The following is a 17388-nucleotide window of genomic DNA, read 5'->3' as shown; positions in this document are numbered from 1 at the left end:
AGAGAGATCAGCTTACAAGAATAGAGGGGAAAGAAAACAAATTATTAGAGTTCTATGGATTCTGATTGAGGAATATGCACCAGGTGCCAGGGAATGGTTTGTATGTTAAAAGGTGGTAGACCATACAAGGTGGTTTGGAGAAGGTGAGGCCAGAAGCAGGGAAACCGTTGAATGTGGCTGCCAGGAGAGAAGAGATAAGGGCCTACATTTGGGTAGCTGCAGTGAGATAGATTCAAAGTAAATTTTTAGTATATATAGAAGCTGAAGGTAAGACAGGGAGAAATATAGGAGAAATGCCTATCATAACAAATATGAAGATGAACACAATAGAAAAAGAATTAAGTGATATAGAAGAGGTAGAAGCAAATTTTCCTCCATGTTTTGTGAGATAAATGCCTGTGAAGGTGGTAGATGTGTTGTCTTCTAGAATGATATGCAGGCTCACTAAGGGGCTAAAGAACGGAAACTGTGGTCAGTTCTACTGGAAAGTAAGTCGAGGTTAGTTCGTGGATGATGTGGATTGCCCTTAGTTTATTTTCTATATCAGAGACAGTGTGAATAATGAAACTGACAAGGTTTCCCACTTTCCTCTTGTGCTAGAAAGTTCTGAACCAAAACCGTGGCCCGTCTTAAGCAGGTGTATTGATGAATGTAGTATCTCCTTTTAGCCCTGTTACTGGCCCAGAGTAATATCAGCCCTATTGCCCTTTCTGCTTGCCACATCTTAATTTATGCCACTTTGTCATATCCTATGACACTTGAAATCTGTTCTGGAAAATATATGGTGTAAATGCATTTGTATTTATTTCTGTAGCACTGCATGGATGATGGCTTAGAAGAAATAGATAATACATGTGGAAGACCAGTTAGATGATTCCAAAAATATAACTGTTAAGTGAAAAGAACAAGAATGGTGCTGGCAAATTTAAGACTATAAAACAGGGAGACGTGAAAACAATAGCAGGTATAAGTTTGATAATAAATTTAGAGTAGAGAACAGAAGTCCTGCAGGAGATGGGGGCAGTGTAAGGTAAAAACACATTTTATATCTAGGTGCTGCTCTTGACATTAACCAAAATGGAACGGTAAGAGCAGAAACAGTTTTTAAGGAAAAGTTGACAAGTTCTTTGATAGGCATGACGAATTAAAGTTGCAGTGGGATATCTAAGTAGAAAATTTTTGCCAAAATTTTGAAGTACAGAATTGGATGTAGGAAGAAAAGAAAGTTTTATACAGTTTGGTGATATTGAAGCATTATAAGTGAATAAATCCCCAAAGAAAAAAACTTTAAAAATAAAGAAAATTAAGAATATTAAAATAATGGAAGCAATACTAGGAGATGACTTTAATTATAGGAGTAGAAAGAAATAAAAGTGCCCCCGCAAAATTTAAGGAATGTCTATATTTAGGGATTTAGGAAAAGAGAGTCCTAAAGGAAAGGAAATTATGAAGATTTAATTATTAACAATTCAGGCTCAGAGACAAAAAAGCCACAAACCAGAGAAGCAATAAAAATTGGGGGAAAGATCTGAATATTTCATTGTGTCAATGGCTAAAGACAACCAAAGGAGGATGAGTACCAATTTGCTGATTTGGTGGTTTCTGTTGTTTCTCATTTAGAACACTACCAATGGTGAAAGTTTCCAAAATCTATAGACAGCAAAGAGTTGAGAAGCAAGTGGTAACTGGGGCAGGGAGTATATGTACTCTCGCAAGAAGTTCTATGGCTTAATGGGTGCAAGAAACCACAATAGATTCCATGGAGTGTCCGTGGAAGTTTTCTGGTTTTCTTTTTCTTTCTCAGGATAAAAAGACTTAAAATATTGAAAATTCAACAAAAGATTGCCTTCTTCCCTTCATTTTACAGCTCCCCAGTTGCTATATTTCTTCATGCTTTTCATCACTTTTCTCAGGGCTCCATTCTATCCTCTTTTATCTTTTTATTCTATACCTAATTTACTTTTTTTTATACAGCAGGTCCTTATTAGTCATCAGTTTTATACACACCAGTATATACATGTCAATCCCAATTTCCCAATTCATCCTCCCATCCCCCCACCCCCACACTGCTATCCCCCCTTGGTGTCCATACGTTTGTTCTCTACATCTGTGTCTCAATTTCTACCCTGCAAACCGGTTTATCTGTACCCTTTTTCTAGGTTCCACATATATGCGTTAATATACGATATTTGTTTTTCTCTTTCTGACTTACTTTGTGTGACAGTCTCTAGATCCATCCATGCCTCAACAAATGACCCAATTTCGTTCCTTTTTATGGCTGAGTAATATTCCATTGGGTATATATACCACATCTTCTTTATCCATTTGTCTGTCGATGGGCATTTAGGCTGCTTCCATGACCTGGCTATTGCAAATAGTGCTGCAATGAACGTTGGGGTACATGTGTCTTTTTGAATTACGGTTTACTCTGGGTATGTGCCCAGTAGTGGGATTGCTGGGTCATATGGTAATTCTATTTTTACTTTTTAAAGAAACCTCCATACTGTTCTCCATAGTGGCTGTATCAATTTACATTCCCACCAACAGTGCAAGAGGGTTCCCTTTTCTCCACACCCTCTCCAACATTTGTTGTTTGTAGATTTTCTGATGACGCCCATTCTAACTGGTGTGAGGTGATACCTCATTGTGGTTTTGATTTGCATTTCTCTAAAAATTAGTGATGTTGAGCAGGTTTTCATGTGCTTCTTGGCCATCTGTATGTCTTCTTTGGAGAAGTGTCTATTTAGGTCTTCTGCCCATTTTTGGATTGGGTTGTTTGTTTCTTTAATATTGAGCTGCGTGAGCTGTTTATATATTTTGGAGATTAATCTTTTGTCCATTGATTCCTTTGCAATCCCATTCTGAGGGTTGTCTTTTCGTCTTGTTTATGGTTTCCTTTGCTGTACAAAAGCTTTTAAGTTTCATTAGGTCCCATTTGTTTATTTTTGTTTTTATTTCCATTACTCTAGGAGGTGGGTCAAAAAAGATCTCGCTGTGATTTATGTCAAACAGTGTTCTTTCTATGTTTTCCTCTAAGAGTTTTATAGTGTCCTGTCTTACATTTAGGTCTCTAATCCATCTTCAGTTTACTTTTGTGTATGGTGTTAGGGAGTGTTCTTATTTCATTCTTTTACATGTAGCTGTCCAGTTTTCCCAGCACCACTTATTGAAGAGACTCTCTTTTCTCCATTATATATCCTTGCCTCCTTCTTCATACATTAGTTGACCATAGGTGCGTAGGTTTATCTCTGGGCTTTCTATCTTGTTCCATGGAGTTATGTTTCTGTTTTTGTGCCAATACCACATTGTCTTGATTACTGTAGCTTTCTAGTACAGTCTGAAGTCAGGGAGCCTGATTCCTCCAGCTCCGTTTTTCTTTCTCAAGATTGCTTTGGCTATTCGGGGTCTTTTGTGTCTCCATACAAATTTTAAGATTTTTTTGTTCTACTGCCGTAAAAAATGCCATTGGTAATTTGATAGGGATTGCACTGAATCTGTAGATTGCTTTGGGTAGTACAGTCATCTCCACAATATTGATTCTTCCAATCCAAGAACATGGTATATCTCTCCATCTGTTGGTATCATCCTTAATTTCTTTCATCAGTGTATTATAGTTTCCTGCATACAGGTCTTTTGTCTCCTTAGGTAGGTTTATTCCTAGGTATTTTCTTCTTTTTGTTGCAATGGTAAATGGGAGTGTTTCCTTAATTTCTCTTTCAGGTTGTTCATCATTAGTATATAGGAATGCAAGAGATTTCTGTGCATTAATTTTGTATCCTGAAACTTTACCAAATTCATTGATTAGCTCTGTTAGTTTTCTGGTGGCATCTGTAGGATTCTCTATGTATAGTATCATGTCATCTGCAAAGAGTGACAGTTTTACTTCTTCTTTTCCAATTTGCATTCCTCTTATTTCTTGTTCGTCTCTGATTGCCATGGCTAGCACTCCCAAAACTATGTTGAATAATAGTGGTGAGAGTGGACATCCTTGTCGTGTTCCTGATCTTAGAGGAAATGATTTCAGTTTTCCACCATTGAGAATGATGTTTGCTGGGGTTTTGTTGTATATAGCCTTTATTATGTTGAGGTAGGTTCCCTCTATGCCCACTTTCTGGAGAGTTTTTATCATAAATGGGTGTTGAATTTTGTCAAAAGCTTTTTCTGCATCTATTGAGATGATCATATGCTTTTTATTCTTCTATTTGTTAATATGGTTTATCACATTGATTGATTTACGTATATTGAAGAATCCTTGCATCCCTGGGATAAATCCCACTTGATCATGGTGTATAATCCTTTTAATGTGTTGTTGGATTCTGTTTGCTAGTACTTTGTTGAGGATTTTTGCATCTATATTCATCAGTGATATTGGTCTGTAATTTTCTTTTTTTGTAGTATCTTTGTCTGGTTTTGGTATCAGGGTGATGGTGGCCTCATAGAATGAGTTTGGGAGTGTTCCTTCCTCTGCAATTTTTTGGAAGAGCTTGAGAAGGATGGGTGTTAGCTCTTCTCTAAATGTTTGATAGAATTCACCTGTGAAGCCATCTGGTCCTGGAATTTATTTGTTGGAAGATTTTTTTTTTTTGGAAGATTTTTAATCACAATTTCCATTTCATTACTTGTGATTGATCTGTTCATATTTTCTACTTCTTCCTGTTTCAGTCTTGGAAGTTTATACCTTTCTAAGAACTTGTCCATTTCTTCCAGGTTGTCCATTTTATTGGCATAGATTTGACTGTAGTAGTCTCTTAGGATGCTTTCTTTTTTCTGCCGTGTCTGTTGTAACTTCTCCTTTTTCATTTCTAATTTTATTGATTTGAGTCCTCTCCCTCTTTTTCTTGATGAGTCTGACTAACGGTTTATCAATTTTGTTTATCTTCTCAGAGAATCAGCTTTTAGTTTTATTGATCTTTGCTATTGTTTTCTTTGTTTCTATTTCATTTATTTCTGCTCTGATCTTTATGATTTCTTTCCTTCTGCTAACTTTGGGTTTTGTTTGTTCTTCTTTCTCTAGTTCCTTTAGGTGTAAGGTTAGATTGTTTATTTGAGATTTTTCTTGTTTCTTGAGGTAGGCTTGTATAGCTATAAACTTCCCTCTTGAACTGCTTTTGCTGCCTCCCATAGGTTTTGGATTATCCTGTTTTCACTGTCATTTGTCTCTAGGTATTTTTTGATTTCCTCTTTGATGTCTTCAGCGGTCTCTTGGTTATTTAGTAACGTATTGTTTAGCCTCCATGTGTTTGTGTTTTTTACATTTTTTTCCCCTGTAATTTATTTCTAATCTCATAGTGTTGTGTTCAGAAAAGATGCTTGATATTATTTCAATTTTCTTAAATTTACTGTGGCTTGATTTGTGACCCAAGATATGAACTGTCCTGGAGAATATTCTGTGTGCGCTTGAGAAGAAAGTGTAATCTGCTGTTTTTGGATGGAACGTCCTATAAATATCAGTTAAATCTACCTGGTCTATCGTGTCATTTAAAGCTTGTGTTTCCTTATTGTTTTTCATTTTGGATGATCTGTCCATTGGTGTAAGTGAGGTGTTCAAGTTCCCCACTATTACTGTGTTACTGTCTTATTTCCTCTTTTATAGCTCTTAGCAATTGCCTTATGTATTGAGGTGCTCCTATGTTGGGTGCATAAATATTTACAATTGTTATATCTTCTTCTTGGATTGATCCCTTGATCATTATGTAGCATCCTTCCTTGTCTTTTGTAACATTCTTTATTTTAAAGTCTGTATTATCTGATATGAGAATTGCTACTCCAGCTTTTATTGACTTCCATTTGCATGGAATATCTTTTTCCATCCCCTCACTTTCAGTCTGAATGTGTCCCTAGATCTGAAGTGGGTCTCTTATAGACAGCATATAGGTGTGTCTTGTTTTTGTATCCATTCAGCATGCCCGTGTCTTTTGGTTGGAGCATTTAATCCATTCACATTTAAGGTAATTATCGATATGTATGTTCTTATTACCATTTTCTTAATTGTTTTGGGTTTGTTTTAGTGCGTCTTTTTTTTTTTTTTTTTTTTTTTTTTTTGCGGTACTCGGGCCTCTAACTGTTGTGACCTCTCCCGTTGCGGAGGATAGGCTCTGGACACACAGGCTCAGCAGCCATGGCTCACGGGCCCAGCCGCTGCACGGCATGTGGGATCTTCCCAGACAAGGGCACAAACCCATGTCCCCTGCATCGGCAGGCGGACTCTCAACCACTGCGCCACCAGGGAAGCCCTGTGCGTCTTTTTCTTCTCTTCTGTTTCCCACTTAGAGAAGTTCCTTTAGCATTTGTTGTAGATCTGGTTTGGTGGTGCTGAATTCTCTTCACTTTTGCTTGTCTGTAAAGCTTTTGATTGCTCCGTGGAATCTGAATGAGATCCTTGCCGGGTAGAGTAATCTTGATTGTACGTTCTTCCCTTTCATCACTTTAAGTATATCATGCCACTCGTTTCTGGATTGTAGAGTTTCTGCTGAGAAATCAGCTGTTAACCTTATGGGAGTTCCCTTGTATGTTATTTGTCGTTTTTCCCTTGCTGCTTTCAATAATTTTTCTTTGTCTTTAAATTTTGCCAATTTGATTACTATGTGTCTTGGTGTGTTTCTCCTTGGGTTTATCCTGTATCGGACTCTCTGCACTTCCTGGACTTGGGTGGCTATATCCTTTCCCATGTTAGGCAAGTTTTCGACTATAATCTCTTCATATATTTTCTCGGGTCCTTTCTCTCTTCTCCTTCTGAGAGGCCTATAATGCAAATGTTGTTGCATTTAATGTTGTCCCAGAGGTCTCTTAGGCTGTCTTCATTTCTTTTCATTCTTTTTCTTTATTCTGTTCCACACCAGTGATTTCTACCATTCTGTCTTCCAGGTCACTTACCCATTCTTCTGCCTCAGTTATTCTGCTATTGATTCCTTCTAGTGTATTTTTCATTTCAGTTATTGTATTGTTCATCTCTGTTTGTTTGTCCTTTAATTTTTCTAGGTCTTTGTTAAACATTCCTTGCATCTTCTCAATCTTTGCCTCCATTCTTTCTCCGAGGTCCTGGATCATCTTCACTATCATTATTCTGAATTCTGTTTTCTGGAAGGTTGCCTGTCTACACTTCATTTAGTTGTTTTTCTGGGGTTTTGTCTTGTTCCTTCATCTGGTACATAGCCCTCTGCCTTTTCATCTTGTGTATCTTTCTGTGAATGTGGTGTTTGTTCCACAGGCTGCAGGATTGTAGTCTCCTTGCTTCTGCTGTCTGCCCTCTGGTGCATGAGGCTATCTAAGACGCTTGTGCAAGTTTCCTGATGGGAGGGACTGGTGGTGGGTAGAGCTGACTGTTGCTCTGGTGGGCAGAGCTCAGTAAAACTTTAATCCACTTGACTGCTGATGGATGGGGCTGGGTTCCCTCCCGGTTGGTTGTCTGGCCTGAGGTGACCCAACACTGGAACCTACCCAGGCTCTTTGTTGGGGCTAATGGCGGACTCTGGGAGGGCTCATGCCAAGGAGTACTTCCCAGAACTTGCGCTGCAAGTGTCCTTGTCCCCACGGTGAGCCACAGCTGCCCCCTGCCTCTGCAGGAGACCCTCCAACACTAGCAGGCAGGTCTGGTTCAGTCTCCTATGGGGTCACTGCTCCTTCCCCTGGGTCCCGATGCACACACTACTTTGTGTGTTCCCTCCAAGAGTGGAGTCTCTGTTTTCCCCAGTCCTGTCGAAGTCCTGCAATCAAATCCCACTAGACTTCAAAGTCTGATTCTCTAGGAATTCCTCCTCCCCTTGCCGGATCCCCAGGTTGGGAAGCCTGACGTGGGGCTCAGAACCTTCACTCCTGTGGGTGGACTTCTGTGGTAAGTGTTCTCCAGTCTGTGAGTCACCCACCCACCAGTTATGGGATTTGATTTTACTGTGATTGCACCCCTCACGGGGGCTTCTCTTTTGTCTTTGGACGTGGGGTATCTTTTTTGGTGAGTTCCAGTGTCTTCCTATCGATGATTGTCCAGCAGTTAGTTGTGATTCTGGTGTTCTTGCAAGAGGGAGTGAGAGCACGTCCTTCTACTCTGCCATCTTGGTTCCTGCTTCTCTAAGGTCTTGTATTTCCTGGTCTAAGGGATAACTTCACAAGCATCTGCCTCTAAAGATGCACTAAACTGAGCTAGTCTTCCTTCCACATCTCGTATCTAGTCTTCCTCAAGTGTTACTTCATGCTAAATGATTCCTATCCCACCAGTTGTTTAAAGCGGTCTTTCCTTTAATTTTACCAAGATTTTTCTTACTACTTCTCACATTCAACATCTTATCAGTGAACATAATCCATTGGTTCTACTTTCCCATAATCTCTGCGTATGTCTCCTCTATCATACAAGTCCACATCACCATCATTTCTCACCAGTCTTCTAAGTAATCTTCCTGCCTTCATTCTTGCCTCAGTATATATTTTTTTCCTACAGCAGCCAGTGTTGTTCTTAAAATAGAAACCTGGTAATGTCATTACTAGGTTTAAAATACTTCATTGGTTTCCCTTTTAGCCGTTAGGACAATAAACTCCTGAACAATAAACTTTCTTCTTATGCTGGCCTCTGCTTAACTTTCTGTCATCCTCTCTGACCAGCTCTCTCTCCTGTTGCACAACATTCTCTGTTGTTTCTGTGACCTTGCACCTGTGTTTCTTCTACCTGGGAAACTCTTATTCTTCAGGTTTTGAATTACATGTCATATCTTCTGAGAAAAACTCCCTAATTCCTTCAAAGCAAGATCAGTTGTCCCTTCTATTTCTCACTGCATTCGTTCCAAACTCATTTTTGTTACGTGCAATTTGATAATTGCTCTGTTTAACTGTTGGTATTCCCTCACAGATAGTAATCACCATGTAGGCAGAAAACATTTCATCACAATATCCCCTAATCTTCCACAATTCAGGGCATAGAGTAAATGATTAGGAGATATTTGATAAATGAAAATATAAATGTAAGTGATTACATGAAGAATAGAGATTGCTCAATGGAGCAACATTCTGTAGATTATTAGATTGAGAGCAAATAGAGAGAGGCCTTATATGTATTATGGAAGGGAAATAATTCTTCCACAGAAAGGAAGAAAAGAACAATTATGGGGGGTGTGAAGGAAGCAAAAGGAGGGAGTTCTTACTGAATGGCCTTGGTCTCAGCCATATAACATTAGAAAGTCCATCTCTGGTGGGTAGATTGAGAGATGGCACATTAGTTGTTCTGAAGACAATGAGAATGATTTTAAACAGTGGCTGATAATAAGTCTAAGGTGAGCCACTAAAAGTAAATAAACCAATTACTTAGCAACACTAGAATTCTTGTTTAGGATAAATAACTTGAATTTATAGCAAATCCATTTACTACGATTATATGGTTTTCTTCATCCTGGCTTAGGTATGGGGGCAAAGGAAAAAAAAGTTCTGGGATTTCAAAGGCAGGTAAGTGGAGGTTTAGGAAGCCAAGAGGTTCTAGGATGATAGGGAAGACAATTAGAATGACTGGTTAGAATGTTCATGTGATAAAGAGGGGAATTCACCAGAGGGGAGGGGAATAGACTGAGAGAATAAGAGGGGCAAGGAAGGGAGAGGCAAACTTTGGAGCATAAGTAGAAAATGAACAGTGAGCAGAGATTTTGGCCAAAAAAAAAAAAAGATTTTCTAAATTTGAAATATTAGAAGAATGGCTTCTTTTAAATTTTTGGAAGAGATCAACTAAAGACCTAATTTATTTTGAAATTAGAGTGAATGTTTTTTCAAGTATAAGATATAACCTAAATTTCTTGAAGACAATTAACATTGTTTTTCTTAGATAATCTCTTTTACTATTTTGATATATTTGGCTTTTGTTTTCTACGCCTAATGGTATTTTTTGTCTGTAATCTGAAGCTATGTCAAACTGTTAATTCACCTACCAAATCCTCTGTGCCTGTAATATCAGATACTAAAGGAGAGACTAGACTTGAAGACCCTTTAAACAATTAATGTACGTGATAACTTGTTTGAATTATTTCCTACTAGAGTCCACATTTGTAAGATGATAATTATCTTCACATATTTTAGAGATGGAAGCATGATGCTTGATAACTCCTTTTTTCATGCCCAAATACTAACTTAAGAAAATATCTATAAGTATAAAATATTGTTTGCTTTGTTCTCATTTGTTTCTAACATCACTTTTGCTAGATTGTAGCTTTCTGAAAACAAGGGATATATATTATTCATTTTGTTTTATACTTAGTGCCTTGCATGTATTTGTGATCAAATAAAAGGTAGTTGGATTTAATTACTTGAAATCCTTTAAGTTATTCAAGTGTTTATATGAACAACTTCCTTAATACGGGAGGTAGTATTAAACCGACTTCTCCATTTTTTCATCATTAAAGCAGAACGTATGATTTTTCACTTTAATTCTGCAGCTGTATTATAATGAGATCTTATAATGAGAACTTAACATGTGATTGAGGCTTCCTTTTAGTATCATCATCATAACAACATAGTACATTTGTTAATATTTTACAGAGTTGTTTCACATGTACTATTTAAGTTTAAAATACTTATTTGTATGTGAACTGTTTATGACACAAGGTGAATTGAACTTAACATGAAATAAACCCAATTTGAAATTTAGGCAACTGAGATCTGAGAGGTAAGAGTCTTGCTAAAATGTCACAAAAGTTGTAAGTGATTGAACTGAGTTCTGTCACGTGTAGGTCTGTGTTATACATCTGCATGCACATGCATGTGCACATACATGCACACATACATGCACATGCTGAATTTCTGAAGCTAGAAATCTGACTTCATCAGTAGGGTGGTAATTATTGGGTTTGTAACATAATTCGTACTATTGTCACATTAATCCACTCACCATTCTTCAGGAGACAAAAACATGTATACAAATATGTTTATGAATATAATTAAGTAGAAATTTATGAAGAAAAACCACCTTTGCAACGTTTATTAAAGTTGAAGTAATGTATTATTAAAAATTCTAGTCCTGATTCCAAATTTTGAGGTTTTATTCTCCTTCTCTTATTCCACTGGCATACTGAACTTTAAATATGAATAGGTAATATTTCATATGTTTTGCATTACTTACAGGGTCTGTATAATTTGCCTGAAAAAGATAGTGGAGTGTAGCCCTGTGAAATATACTAAGTACATGGTCCCAGAGCAAATGCTAAAGGAAAGTTACAAGTGTAGTACACATGACAACATGATTATTCACAGGTGAAAAGGTTAGGACTAAATAAGATGGATAAAGCTGGTTTCAATATTCTGATCCCTTTCCTGGTATCTTAAGTATGGTGCTGACCTAGGTGTGTATATTTCATAGTTAACTTGATAACATAATACACCATGGGAGCAAAAGTAGGTTATTGTGAGAACTTAAATACCTGCAACAATCCTAAGTGCTTTCAATGAAACAAACTCAGCTTCTTAGTATGTTACATTGTTAAAGCCGTGAAGCAATTATATTTTGTTAAATAGTTTATATGAGCCCACAGCCATATCAAGCCAGGTACTTACAGAAGTATGTTTTGAAGTGGGACTCTAGATATCACAGATACACCTTCTGCATAATCTAGGCAGTCTTGTTTTTTCCTTTTCTCTTTCCTTGTCTTCTTGCACAGATATTCATTGAATGCCCTCAGTATTTTAAGCTCTAGGATCATAGCATCAAACAAAACATGCCAAGTTCCTGTTCTCCTCGAACTGATATTCATTGGGATGGAGAGGGAGACAGACGATAAGCAAATGAAGATTAAAGAGAGAAGAAAGCAACAGGGAGATGTAGCATAGCAGGTGTTTCATAATGTTAGGAAGAAAAGTAATGCATGTGAGTAGGAGTAAGGCTTTCAGCACTTTAAATTAGGGTAGTCAACAAAGATGCCTTTAATAACGTAATATTTTGAACAAACACCTGAGTAAAAATAAGAATCCTGTCTTTAGAATATATGAGGGCAGAGAGTTACACAGTGAGGAAAAATCTGAGGCGGTGCTGAGAGTGCTTGACCTGTTTGAGAACCAGGAAGGGGTTTGGTATGTCTGGCTAAGAGTAAGTTAGGGAAGGGAAGGGTAGGAAGAAGAAAAGTCATGTGAGGTAGCAGGGACCAGATGGTAAATGACTTCTGGTCACTGGAAGGAGTTTGCATTTTATTGTGTGTGATTTGAAAAGATATAGGAGGGTTTAGATATGTCTGAAATGACATATCAGGGGTACACACTGGTGTCTGGAGACTCAGAGAACTCAAGGGTAACTCCACGGTTTGGGGCTTGAGTACCTCGTAAATGACAATGCCATTTAATGAGATGGGGTACAACTTGAGAAAATTTCTTTTGTTTTATATGAATCTCATCTCTCCCCTCCCACCTAGTTTTTGCTCGAAAGTGGAATAGACCAATTGGTAGTTTGATTTAAATTATTTTATGCTTGAAAGAAAGAATAACAATAGTGATGACAATAAGTAATATTTGATAGCCCTTACACTTTGCACAATGTTTTAATATCCAGTGATGCATCTGCACTATATGGTCACACGGAGGATTTCTGCACCTACTCCTAAAATAATGTTTGAGACATAAGGCGATTTGTAACATACTTTAAAATACGTAAAGAACAGTTCACATCTACTGAAAAAGAGTGAACTGAAGAGAGATTAGGTCTTGAAATATGTCACATAGGGGTTAAGAGAAAATTGAAAATGGACTGTAATGAATGGTCTTATTTACCCAACTGTGAATTAATATATATGCTATAATTTGTCTCTCAGATCCAAGGTTCATTAGTGCCCACCTCATCCCAGAAAGTGACAACCCTGAAGATGACAAAGTGTATTTTTTCTTCCGTGAAAATGCGATAGATGGAGAACACACTGGAAAAGCCACTCACGCTAGAATAGGTCAGATATGCAAGGTGAGGTAAAGAAAAAAAATGAGGAGGGTATCATTGTCCAACCGCAGTTTTTTCCTTTTCTACCTTTGTACAAATATAATGAAAAATATGGCTAAAAAGCTTGACCGATCACTAGAAATATTTAAATACCAAAAAAAGATTGAAAACATAGTTGCTTATGAATAACTTCATAGTCAAACATAGAGGTATAGGTTGTGAGGTGTTATTTCACAATTCCATTAAATAATATTAGTTTGAAATTCTGGAGAAATAATTTTTTTTCATATTACCTGGGAAAATATAATTTTTGTATTCTCAGACCTAGCATAGGTTCCTACAGTGTATAAGTTTTCAATGAATATTTTTTGTTGGAAATAACTCAAGTATGAATATAAAAGATACAAGTGTTAAAGCTTGTTCTTATGACTTGATTATAGCATCCTATATACACATATGTGCACACACACATAATTTTGAAGCTCTGAACTTTCATATACTGTGTGGCACAAATTCAGATGTGATATGTATTATAATGTTAGATATATAGAATAAAAAGTTGGTCAGTAAGTACTTATGGACTAATTAGTATCAGTGTGAAAATATGATAACAATACTACTCTTACCCTCTATGCTGTATAGTACAGTATATATGAAACATGAATGAAGCTAACTGTTATTATATATTAAAGCACCTTTCATCTCAAGAAAAATCACAAGGCCAAATCCAGTTACTGTCATAAAATGAAATTATTTCTTTTAAAAAAAAAATCATGAAATTTTAAAAATCCCTATCTTGGGGGCGGGGATATCCTTTTTCCTATCCCAATCATCTAATTATTTATCTTTAGTATATTAAATTACTGGAAAATTAAAATTTTTAATGCTCTGGAAACATGCAAATGATATATGCAATATATGAGAATCTTTTCTCCACAAAATATAAGGCATATTTAAAAGCAGTACTTACAAGGGTTAAAAAAATCTTTATACTAAATAAAATCGTATAAACAAAATATAAATCAGTGTTATATTTTTGAAGAAAAAGTTATTTTCCTTCAAACATATGCACATAAATATTATAAGACTATAAGTTACTGGTGAATCCATACCATCGTAATAGAATTTATTGCTACATCAGGTTACAGTTAAGTTTCATTTTCAGTGAGAAGATACTTTTTCAAAATTTTTGCTCTAGAATGAGTTTTCTTTATTAAGATTTATGCAAATGTTTTTTCAACATGCTGTTTGTAAAGTCAGCATTGCGTCAACTGAGCTTATAAAAATATTTGATGCTAGCATGCTTTTGTTTGCGGTGTATTTTCAGTATGAGTTATAAGGCATGCAGTTATTCTTTCATGCAGTAAATATTCATTAAGTGCCTACTATGTGCCAATGTGCTTAATTTTGTGAACCAGCCTACTTAGGTGAGTAAAATCTTAAGGAAAACTTACATAAGAAAGAGAGACTAAAAGCAAACCAAAACAAACACAAGAGTAATATCGTTCATTGCCAAGTGGTAACAGAATGGAAAAAGTACAGTGACGTTTTAATGCTAAGGCATATTTATTGTAAGTTATTCCTTGAACAAAGTTGGAGTGAATAGATTTCACCAAAAATATAATAAGAAAGCATAGTTACTTGTATCTAGTCATTTAAAATTCATTTCTCAATTTGAAAAATGAGGAATTGTGATTTGTATCTGTCTCAAGATATGAGAAGATAAGATATTTGAAGTTATCATTTGCATGCACAATTTCTAAAACCATTATTCTCTCCTTTCAGAATGACTTCGGGGGCCACAGAAGTCTGGTGAATAAATGGACAACATTCCTCAAAGCTCGTCTCATTTGTTCAGTGCCAGGTCCAAATGGCATTGACACTCATTTTGATGAATTGCGTAAGTAGCTGATGATGTCATATAGAGAATATTCAAACCTTGCCATTACCTTCAAAAATGCAACTTTCTCCAATTTTGTTTTAAAACAGAGGATGTATTCCTAATGAATTCTAAAGATCCTAAAAATCCAATTGTATATGGAGTGTTTACAACTTCCAGGTAAATAACACTTTGCTCTCTTATTATCATAGAAAATTCATGTCCTTTAGATGCTTTCCAAGTGTCCATAATTTGTGAAAATGTTTTTGAAAGAACAACGTCAGCTAAACCTTTGAGCTCTTGTGCATTCTTGGGTGCCTGAAATAAGTCATGACCTAAATCATTTTTTACATAAATTTTAGCAAAGAATTCACTACTATAAATTTAATGATGAAAAATGTATGCCATGCCCTATGTATAGCTTTGACTTTAAAAATTTGAGTGAAATGTAAAATATTATAAACATAGAACTCTGAGTTTTGTTAAAAGTTTGTAGTGATATAAACTAAGGGTAAAAAATCTTTTTCCCTCCCCTCTCCTTTCTCTTCTTTGTCCCTACCCCCTCTTTCTCTCTCACTCTCTCTCCTCCTTCTTCCCCCTCTCCCCGCCACCTCCTTTCATCATTCCCCATGTGCCTCAAAGCTCTTGCTGTCAATCAAGCAGTAATTATTTCCTGACTATTACATTCAGCATAAAGTTTACATTACCTGGAATTGCTAAAAGAAACATATATTTAAATGCATATAAAGAGGGATATGCATTTGGATATGTATAAATGTTTAATAAAAGAAAAATAATTTTAAAATCAAAAGTCAGGAAGAGTGCTACAAGGGACTGTGATAGCATAAAGAAAGATTAACTACAATGTCCAAACACTGATTTTTTCTGTAAATATTAAAGCCATTACAAATTGATTGGACATTTTTACTTAATTTTTAAAATAACATGTAAAAATTAGGAAAACTATATTAGTAAAACCAGATGCAATTTCCCATACCTAAATATTTCTCCCCTTTAGTATAAAAACAGAATGACCGCTAAAGAATGTGGGAGGCTTGGGCTTCCCTGGTGGCGCAGTGGTTGAGAGTCCGCCTGCCGATGCAGGGGACCACGGGTTCGTGCCCCGGTCCGGGAAGATCCCACATGCCGTGGAGCGGCTGGGCCCGTGAGCCATGGCTGCTGAGCCTGCACGTCCGGAGCCTGTGCTCCGCAACGGGAGAGGCCACGACAGTGAGAGGCCTGTGTACCGCAAAAAAAAAAAAAAAAATGTGGGAGGCTCAAATTAAACAAATATTAATTCATTTCTTCTGCTTCCTCATTGCTTAGTACAGTAGTTTTCAGCCTTAAGCTTGCGTCAGAATCGCCCAGAGAGCCTGTTAAAATACAGATGCTAGGCCCCGCCCTCAGAGTCTCTGATTCAGTAGGAAGGGGTAGGGCCTAAGAACGCATTTTTAACAAATTCCCAGGTGATGCCCATACTGTTGGTCTAGGAACCACACTTTGAGAATCACTGGCTTAGTGGGTAAAATAATTTCACCTATCTGCTTCAGCGAGATTGATGTCATATATGAGTTAGTCTTAACAGCTTTAAATCCTAAAAAGATCTTTCCATGATGATGGATTCCATCAATAGATAAGCAAAGTGTATAACAATGAAAAAGGGACACATAAACATTACAAACTACTATGATGTATCAAATATGTATTAATTTGCTACTTATTCCATTATGAAAATATTGTTGTTAAGTTCTGTAAGTATTTACTGAAATTTGCTGTGTGTCAAGTACCGTGCAATATGTAATTTATGTTACAGAAAAGAAGCCAAGCATGGTTCCTTCCCTCATGAAGCTTGCACTCTACCAGACATTGTCTAGATGCAGCAGTTTTCAATAATAAACTCTTATTACACAAGCTTTTCATTTGGTCTAATTTTTATGTAATTTTCTATGGGTAGAGATTGATTAAAAGGTATGCATTCCATATTTTTAATGTGCACAACTGTTTTATATCTTTATAAATAAATCCCTCAAGCTGTATTTATATAAGCAAAATAAAATGGGAAATTGTGGCAGCTCATGGTAAACTTCCAGTTTGCTTCAATTACCTGATTTTTTTTGTCCAACAAAATGATGGGGATAATTGCTATAGTACTCCACTTTTGCTAGGGTGTAATAGCTACTAACTTAAAATGATTTTCTGTGTTGGAAAGAGATGATTTTAAACGCCTTCACACAAATCGAGCTCTGTTACTTGATCAAATACTTTTGTTGGTTTGGGAGTTAAAAATTATAACACATTGACTATTCATCTTCTGCACCAGTTTCAGTTTATAAAATGTGTTCTTAAACATTCTTTCTTTTTTAAACATTTCCTGGTTTCAGCAATGATGCTTAAGTCTTAACATAATACCAAAGTTTATATTTTTATTTTATCTGACATCAGAATTAATCATTACCTTTTAGATTTTGTATATATGTTTTCCCTATCAATGTTTACATATGATATGAATGTATATATTTATATCGTATATTGTCTATTTATGAAATGAATATGTATATGTTCTATGAGTGCTAAAGGTGTTTTCATCCATGCCTTCGAATTTTGAGCAATCATAATTTTGCTTTCTTGT

At 36.3% G+C, this 17388-nt stretch overlaps 1 protein-coding gene across 1 annotated transcript in view; it reads left to right on the top strand.

Moving 5' to 3' along the window:
* SEMA3A (semaphorin 3A) overlaps nt 1-17388 on the top strand; it is a 235193-nt gene that overhangs the window by 169571 nt on the left and 48234 nt on the right. The window contains exons 7-9 of the mRNA XM_029234387.1: nt 12762-12904; nt 14666-14780; nt 14870-14939. Of these exons, the coding sequence (XP_029090220.1) occupies nt 12762-12904; nt 14666-14780; nt 14870-14939 (328 nt within the window). The remainder of the gene's footprint in view (nt 1-12761; nt 12905-14665; nt 14781-14869; nt 14940-17388) is intronic.

This window comes from Monodon monoceros, unplaced genomic scaffold (genome assembly GCF_005190385.1).
Source record: "Monodon monoceros isolate NGI ecotype Baffin Bay Population unplaced genomic scaffold, NGI_Narwhal_1 Super_Scaffold_2, whole genome shotgun sequence".
NCBI classification, from domain to species: domain Eukaryota; kingdom Metazoa; phylum Chordata; class Mammalia; order Artiodactyla; family Monodontidae; genus Monodon; species Monodon monoceros.
The sequence above is the reverse complement of the archived record's forward strand: the minus strand, read 5'-3'. Positions and strand labels throughout refer to the sequence as shown.